An 8742-nucleotide genomic window follows, 5' to 3' on the forward strand; every position below is an offset into this window, starting at 1 on the left:
TAAGAAATATCCTTCTCATGTTTATTCTAGAATTTCCTTAAGAAGTTCTTAGTCTCTCTAAAGTGGTTTTTAATTAGATTTAAGTCTGGGGAGTAAGGCGATTGTAGTTTGTATACTACTCTAGCCTTGTTAAATATCCGCTGGATCTCCTCTAAGCGGTGAAATAATATGTTATCTATAACTAAAACAGATCTTAATTCTGGTCACCTGCCGTAATATGGCAAGAGCTTTTTAATAAAATCTTTAAATATTTTAGTGTTAGTTGATTTTTTGTATACTTGGAAATAAATCACGCTATCCTGGCTTAAAGCAGAAAGGACCTGAACCTTTTAACCACGGTGGAACTTTTTTATTTAACGCGGCCTTTGGCCTTGACGTGTATAGCCTTTCTTTATTATCCTAATACATTTATCCATCCCAGACTTATTTATAAATACTAGTTAATAGGATTGGAAATATAATAACTTATATATATGCTCTTCTTATACCAAGTAGAAGCATATCTAGAATTCACAGTATCACAATTTAAAACGGGCTTCCTTGCCCCGCTAGAGGCCAATAAGTCTAGCACTCTCAAGTTCGGTAAAATATTTATCCGAAACTAGCGGCTCCATTACATGCGAACTCTATCTATCGCCCGCGCTGATCTCATATAACCCCACAAACATCATCTCCCCCCCGAGATTGGGCCTTGCTATTTTGTATTAGAAGGCGCTAACAGCAACTCAAAAACGCCAGCCAATTCTCGCAATGGCTACCCAAACAGCTACCAAGACCAGAACTCATGATGAATACACCGTGGGATGGATCTGCGCTTTATCCAAAGAGCAGACCGCGGCGACGGCTATGCTCGACAATAGACATGTCCGTCTTCCGAAGCCGCCAAATGACCCAAATGCATACACCTTGGGGTCGATCGGCAAGCATAACATCGTTATAGCCTGCTTGCCCGAAGGCGAGATCGGTATCAGCCCCGCAGCGACTATCGCGACCTGGATGATCTCTACTTTTCCATCTATAAAGTTCGGCTTGATGGTTGGTATTGGCGGAGGTATTCCCCCTAAGGTTCGACTTGGCGATGTAGTGGTTAGCACACCTACAGACCAGTATGGTGGGGTAGTTCAATGGGACTTCGGCAAGGCAGAGGAAGGTGGCAAATTCAAGAAGATGGGATCTCTGAACAACCCACCTGCCCCACTCCGCACAGCTTTGACGCAGCTAAAGACGGAAAATGAGCTGAGCGGGTCCAAGATACCCGCGTATCTAGATGAACTGAAACAGAAATGGCCGAGACTGGTGACAAAATACCTTTGGTCTGAGTCACGGATAGACCCTCTGTCTAAATCTCACACTTCTCACAACGGTCGCGGTTCCCAGAACCTTAGCAACACTTCAAAACGCAAAGCCGAACAAATAGATGGGACAGCTATAGTTGATGCAGACCAGAGGGATCAAAGAGATATACGCGTGCATTATGGTTTGATTGCGTCGGGTAACCAAGTGATCAAAGACGCCGAGATTCGCGATAACCTTGACCAGCGTTATGACGGAAATGTATTGTGCATTGAAATGGAAGCAGCAGGACTGATGAATAATTTCCCATGCATCGTCATCCGGGGCATTTGCGACTATGCCGACTCGCAAAAGAACAAAGACTGGCAGGAACATGCTGCGGCGGTAGCTGCGGCGTTTGCAAAGGAACTTCTTCAATATGTTCAGCCAAGTGATGTTAACGGAGAGCGCCCAGTGAGAGATATAATTAAAGAGGGTTAGTCATTCTCCAGTTAATCCAATAGCATACCTTTAATAATAAATATAGTTCGTAATGATGTTACACACATTAGGTCCAAGCTGGATGGAAAGGATGATATTGAAATCCTTGATTGGCTTACACGAACCGACTACGGCCCGCAGCAAAGCGATCACTTTAACAGACGGCAACCAGAAACCGGAATTTGGTTCCTTGAGTCGGTAGAATTCCAAGATTGGCTGACTACAAGTAGTCGGACACTGTTTTGTCCAGGCATTCCTGGCGCAGGAAAGACTATCCTTACGTCTATCGTGGTCGAAGAGCTTACTATTCGTAAGGAGGAAAACAGGAGTATTGGTGTCGCATACATCTACTGCCACTTTCGGCGGCAACACGAGCAAAAGGCCGAAGATCTGCTCGCGAGTCTGCTGAAGCAGCTGGCTCAAAGCCGGCCTTCTCTGTCAGATAGCGTTAAATCTCTCTATGGTAGTCATAAGGCCAAGGGGACGCGACCATCACTTAACAAAATATCGAAGGAACTCCAGTCCATAGCCGTTCTGTATTCGAAGGTCTTCATCGTTGTGGACGCGTTAGACGAATGCCAAGCATCCGATGGCTGCCGCTCGAAATTCCTCTCGGAGATCTTCAGCCTCCAGGAGAAGTCTGGAGTCAATCTTTTCGTGACCTCGAGGTTCATCCCAGAGATCACGGAAAAATTCGAGCGGAGCATATCACTGGAGATCCGGGCCAGTGAGCATGACGTACGGAGATATATGGACGGCCATATATCGCGCTTGCCATCCTTTGTCCGACGCAATTCAGATCTGCAGGAGGAAGTCAAGACTGGGATTGCCAAAGCCGTCGATGGCATGTTTCTACTTGCTCAGCTTCACTTTAACTCCCTAATCGGCAAGAGATCCCCCAAGGCTGTTCGTGTAGCTCTGGCAAAGCTTCCGACCGGTTCGGAAGCTTACGATTTTGCATATAATGACGCAATGGAGCGCATCAAAGGACAGGTTGCCGACCAGGAGGAACTCGCTAAACAGGTTCTATTGTGGATCACCTGCGCAAGGAGACCACTTACCACTACGGAGCTTCAACATGCGCTTGCCGTAGAAGTCGGAGAATCGGAATTTGACGAAGAGAACCTTCCACAGACGGAAGACATGGTCTCAGTATGTGCTGGGTTGGTCACGGTTGACGAAGAAAGCAAAATCATACGACTAGTCCACTATACAACTCAGGAATACTTCGAGCGGACGCAGAAACATTGGTTTCCAACTGCACAGAAAGAGATTGCCACAATTTGCGTTGCCTACCTCTCATTTAGCGCTTTTGAGACTGGGTTCTGTGAAACAGACCAGAAATTTGAGGAGCGATTACAATCATTTCCGTTCTACAGTTATGCCGCACGCAGCTGGGGACACCATGCTCCTAAGTATGAAGCGAGTCAAGAAGTCATCAGGTTTCTCGAGAGCAAAGCTAAGGTCGAGGCATCGAGTCAAGCGCTGATGGCCACTAAGGGATACTCATCAGATGTACATGCCAGTCAAGCAATTCCAAAGAAAATGACCGGACTACACTTGGCAGGATTCTTTGGAGTGAACAAGGCTACAGATATACTCCTTGAACTTGGACATGGTCCAAATGTGGAAGATACTTGGAAGCGAGAACCTCTGTGGTATGCTGCCCAGAACGGACACGAAGCCATCGTCAAGCTACTGCTAACAGCAGGAGCTGATGCTAATGCTACTGACCTTTATAAACAGACTGCACTCCAAGTATCAGCTAGGAACGGTCATCAAGAGATTGTTAAGACGCTATTAGCAGCAGGAGCCGATGTTAATGCTGCTCCTGGTGCTGACCGTTATGTACGGACTGGACAGACTGTACTCCAAGCAGCTGTTATGAATGGCCATCAAGAGATTGTTGAGATGCTGATAGCAGCAGGAGCCGACGTGAATGCTGCTCCTGGTGCTGACCGTTATGGATGGACTGTACAAACTGCACTCGAAGCAGCAGCTGGGAAAGGCCATCAAGAGATTGTTGAGAAGCTGCTAGCAGCAGGAGCCGATGTTAATGCTACTCCTGGTACTGACCGTTATGGAGACACTGGACAGACTGCACTCGAAGCAGCAGCTGGGAATGGCCATCAAGAGATTGTTGAGAAGCTGCTAGCAGCAGGAGCTGATGTTAATGCTGCTGGCGGACAGACTGCACTTCAAGCAGCAGCTGAGAAGAATTATCAAGAGATTATTAAGACGCTGCTAGCAGCAGGAGCCGATGTTAATGCTACTCCTGGTACTGACCGTTATGGATACACTGCACAGACTGCACTTCAAGCAGCTGTTGAGAAAGGCCATCAAGAGATTGTTAAGACGCTGCTAGCAGCAGGAGCCGATGTTAATACTGCTGGTGCTGGCGATTATGGATGGACTGCACTTCAAGCAGCTGTTAAGAATAAACACGAGGCTATTGTCGAGCTACTGTTAACATGCGGAGCGAATGTTAATGCTACTAAAAATAATAGACAGACTGCACTTCAAGCAGCAGCTGAGAAGGGCTACCAAAAGATTATTAAAACGCTGCTAGCAGCAGGAGCTGATGTTAATGCTGCTGGCGCTGGAGGTTCTGGACAGACTGCACTTCAAGTAGCTGTTGAGAATGGCCATCAAGAGATTGTTAAGACGCTGCTAGTAGCAGGAGCTGATGTTAATGCTGCTGGCGCTAGCGGTTATAAATGGACTACACTCCAAGCAGCTGTTGAGAAGGGCCATCAAGAGATTGTTAAGACGCTGCTAGCAGCAGGAGCTGATGTTAATGCTGCTGGCGCTGGCGGTTATGGACAGACTGCACTCCAAGTAGCTGTTGAGAAGGGCCATCAAGAGATTGTTAAGATGCTGCTAGCAGCAGGAGCTGATGTTAATGCTGCTGGCGCTGGCGGTTATGGACAGACTACACTTCAAGTAGCTGTTGAGAATGGCCATCAAGAGATTGTCAAGCTACTGTTAGCATGCGGAGCGAATATTAATACTACTAATAATAGACAGACTGCACTCCAAGCAGCTGTTGAGAAAGGCCATCAAAAGATTGTTGAGATGCTGCTAGCAGCAGGAGCCGATGTTAATGCTACTCCTGGTACTGACTGTTATGGATATACTGGACAGACTACACTTCAAGCAGCTGTTAAGAAGGGCTATCAAGAGATTATTAAAATACTACTAGCAGCAGGAGCCGATGTTAATGCTACTCCTGGTACTGACCGTTATGGATACACTGCACAGACTGCACTTCAAGCAGCTGTTGAGAAAGGCCATCAAGAGATTGTTAAGACGCTGCTAGCAGCAGGAGCTGATGTTAATGCTGCTCCTGGTACTGACTTTTATGGATGGCCTGCACAGACTGCACTTCAAGTAGCTGTTGAGAATGGCTATCAAGAGATTGTTGAGATGCTGCTAGCAGCAGGAGCTGATGTTAATACTGCTGGCGCTGGAGGTTCTAGACAGACTGCACTCCAAGTAGCTGTTGAGAAGGGCCATCAAGAGATTGTTGAGAAACTGGTAGCAGCAGGAGCCCAGCAGCAACCAGAATCTACATAAAAGAATGGCAAATACTATTAGCCTAAGCTGGAATCTGCGTCTGACTAAAAATCACGGTTAAGGGCAAGCTTAAGGAAGACTCCAACTCGGGCCCATACCTCGCTCGGGGCCGCGGCATCGGGGATAGCAGTGTCAGTCGATCATACAGGAGTAAGAGACCACTAAGGAGGCATGGGACGATGCTTATTTCCCTCAAGCAGCGCGCAACGAGCTGGTCGATACTATAACGTCTGCTAACCGACCCATCACCGACCCATCACACTTGACATAACCTAGCCAGCACTGGTAGCGGTCGGGCTGGGGCTGGGCTAGGGTAGCCGCAATGGGCTCATCGGCGGCCGGGCAATTCATGGGCACTCTAGTATTAGGCGCGAGAACTGGAGCTGCAGCCGCCGCCATCACCTTCGGAGCGGCATTGGAGAGGTCTTGGTCGGTGGCCACCGTCTTAGTGAGGTCTATCGGATGGGCCGTCGTTTGTGCTGATATATACATTGGAAACATATAATGATGGGCTGCTCAGCCATTAAGTTCAGCAGTATTGCCCTTCGTGATATTTGAATGGCCTCATCCTCCGACAGACCATCATGATCGGCGACGGCATTCGATGTAAGTGATTTTAACTGTCTCCAGCGGCGTTCTCGCTTTTCATACAATCCCGATCTAATTCGATGGAAAGCAATCTTTCCAAAGATTTGCGAATTATATGACAGGTTAATCGGGTCCTAGCTACAACAAAGCATATTAGCAGCTAGTATTAATAACTTGGAACAATACTTCTGTGAAATATTTACTTACTGTGTGATACCTTAATGTGTAGTGAGTGACCGGTCCCCCATAGGCGCACGGGACCGTACAACCGCACGGGACCCTTAGTCAGCAATGCCCGCTATATCACACCGCTGTAATTTTCTTCTAGCTGCCCCTAATGCTGCTATCAATCGTTACAAACCCTTTAATTGCTATAATGAATATAACCTCTTTTCCTCCTGAAGAAATCTATTAATCTAGAGAAGACTTAGAGCTTGGTTTAGATTATTATGCAGCAATTGGTGGTTATAAGTGGATTATCTGAAGGTTTTATTTTCTTGAATGCACTGGTCTTGGGTGATGGAAAATATTGTATTCTTGCAATCAATTTCTCAAAGGCTGCCAATTTTCAATTAACGTTACAGAACATTATAATAGCGAATAGACTATTCGGTATTGAACAGAAGCTCGATTTTCCAGCCATAACTATCTAACTAAGCAGCAACAGCCGCAAAGCCTGCTACTAAGCTTACTGCCACGGTCGCTAAGCCCGCCGCGCCAGAGCCTGCTACGGCAGCTAGAACAAGAGCTGCTGCTGCTAGAAGAGAAGCTGCTGTAGCTGTTAAAAGAGCTAGAAAGAGAGCTGGAAAAAGAGCTGGAAAAAGAGCCGGAAAAAGAGCTAGCAAAGAAGTTACCTACTTGTAGCAAATGCCATTTAGAAGGCCATAGAAGAGGAGCAAAAATGTGTATATTAAGAGATAAAAGCAGCCCAGAAAGATAGGGAGCTATAGGGGCAGCTAGAAGAAAATTACAGCGGTGTGATATAGCGGGCATTGCTGACTAAGGGTCCCGTGCGCCTATGGGGGACCTGAGTGACCGCTAGGCTGACATTTGCTATTGAATTACCGGTAAAACATATATCCGATAGTGATACGCAATTGAGAAGTCTACAGTTTGTATAATGAGACATGGACACTGTAACATGGTCCGTGCGCCGGGAATTCATCATACTTTGTGTTCGTGAACGAGGAAGCCGGATTCGCATATAGTTATATATAATTCTAACCCTTTTTTTAAATATACTACCTTGTTTATTAAAGGTAGCTGCTTTGTAATTAATTAAAAGCTTAATAATAGTCTTGTTATTTTAAAGTATTATAAAATAAAAAGGCAGTTTTTTAATTAGTAAATTAATATAATTAAAATTAGTGCTTTTTTTAAAAAGCTATTTAATAATACTAGTATTTTATATTAATACTGTGAGATAAAGTAGAGTTTTTTTAATTATATAAGTATAATTAGGGTTAAAATTATTTTTAAAAAGTAGTTTAATAATACTAGTATTTTATTTTAATATTATAATATAAAGTAAATTTATTTTATACTAATTAGTATTATTAAAATTAGTACTTTTATAAAAAAGCTATTTAATAATATTAATATTTTTATATAAAATTATAAGATTAAGTAATGTAATTTTATATTAATTAATATAATTAAAATTAATATTTTTTTTTAAAAAATAACTTAGTAATAGCCTTGTTATATTTAATTATTACAAGATAAAATAAAGTTTTTTTATTTTAATTAATATAGTTAAAATTAATATTTTTTTTAAAAAGTTATTTAATAATATTAATATTTTTAATTAATACTATTAAATAAATTAAAGTAATTTTATATTAATTAATATAATTAAAGTTAATATTTTTTAATATAAAAATAATAATATTTTTTTTAATAAAATAGTTAATTTTTAAGTTATTTAAACTTTTTATAACTTTAATAAGTTTAATTAAAATTAAACTTAACTTTTTATTAAAATTTTTTTAAAAAAGTTTTAATATTATATTTAATATATAATAGTTTTTAAAAGTTATTTAATAAGCTATAAGTAAAATACCTGTAATAAATAAAAACAAGTATTTTAAATAATTTATATAAGATATTTTTTTTATATTATAAGCGCTGTTTTTTTTTTTTTATATTTTTTTCTAGAAAAAAATAGAAAATATAAGGTATTTTTAAATAAATAGTAAGCTATAAGGCTAAATTTTTATATTTCTGCTTTAAATATAAGTTATAATTAGCCTAATTCTAGCTATTATTAAAAAGATATAATAATATACTATTCTTTTACTTTACTTATTTAATTTAAATATATTTATTTATTAAAAATATAAATACTATATTTAAATATAATTTTATATATTTATTTATAATAAAATATAATTTTTTTATTAGCTACTTATTAATTTAAGTATTATATAATTATAATAACTTATTAAAAAAAGCTAGTATTAAATATTTATTTAAATTATTTTAAGTTAAAAGAGCTAGTTAATAATTTAGCTAATATTTATAACTTATATATTATAAAAATATTATAAATAAGTAAAATATTTTATTTTAAAAAGTAAAAATAAGGAGAATAAAATAAAATTTAATATACCAGGTATTAATAAAATTTGCTAAAATAGTAAATAAAATAATTATTTTATATAAATTTACTTATAATTATATAAATAAAAAGTAAAAAAAGTAATTAATAAATTAAAATATTATTTAAATATTATTAAATTTTATAAGTAACAGGGCTAGTTATTTTAATTTAGTTTTATTTTTAAGTATTTAAATAATATTTTA

General features: G+C 40.0%; 1 protein-coding gene across 1 annotated transcript; it reads left to right on the forward strand.

Annotated features, from left to right (window-relative positions):
• Nucleotides 1–750: 750 nt before the first annotated feature.
• GGI43DRAFT_421644 (uncharacterized protein) lies at nt 751–5349 on the forward strand (the record flags this gene model as incomplete). The annotated part of the gene is made up of 6 exons (XM_083207992.1): nt 751–1768; nt 1820–2621; nt 2667–3462; nt 3910–4716; nt 4918–4989; nt 5035–5349. 6 exons carry the CDS (start codon nt 751–753, stop codon nt 5347–5349), a joined length of 3810 nt encoding a protein of 1269 aa, XP_083062723.1.
• Between the last annotated feature and the right edge of the window lie 3393 nt (nt 5350–8742).

Source organism: Trichoderma evansii (assembly GCF_050947405.1).
Source record: "Trichoderma evansii strain SZMC 28006 chromosome Unknown GGI43scaffold_5, whole genome shotgun sequence".
Lineage (NCBI taxonomy): Eukaryota > Fungi > Ascomycota > Sordariomycetes > Hypocreales > Hypocreaceae > Trichoderma > Trichoderma evansii.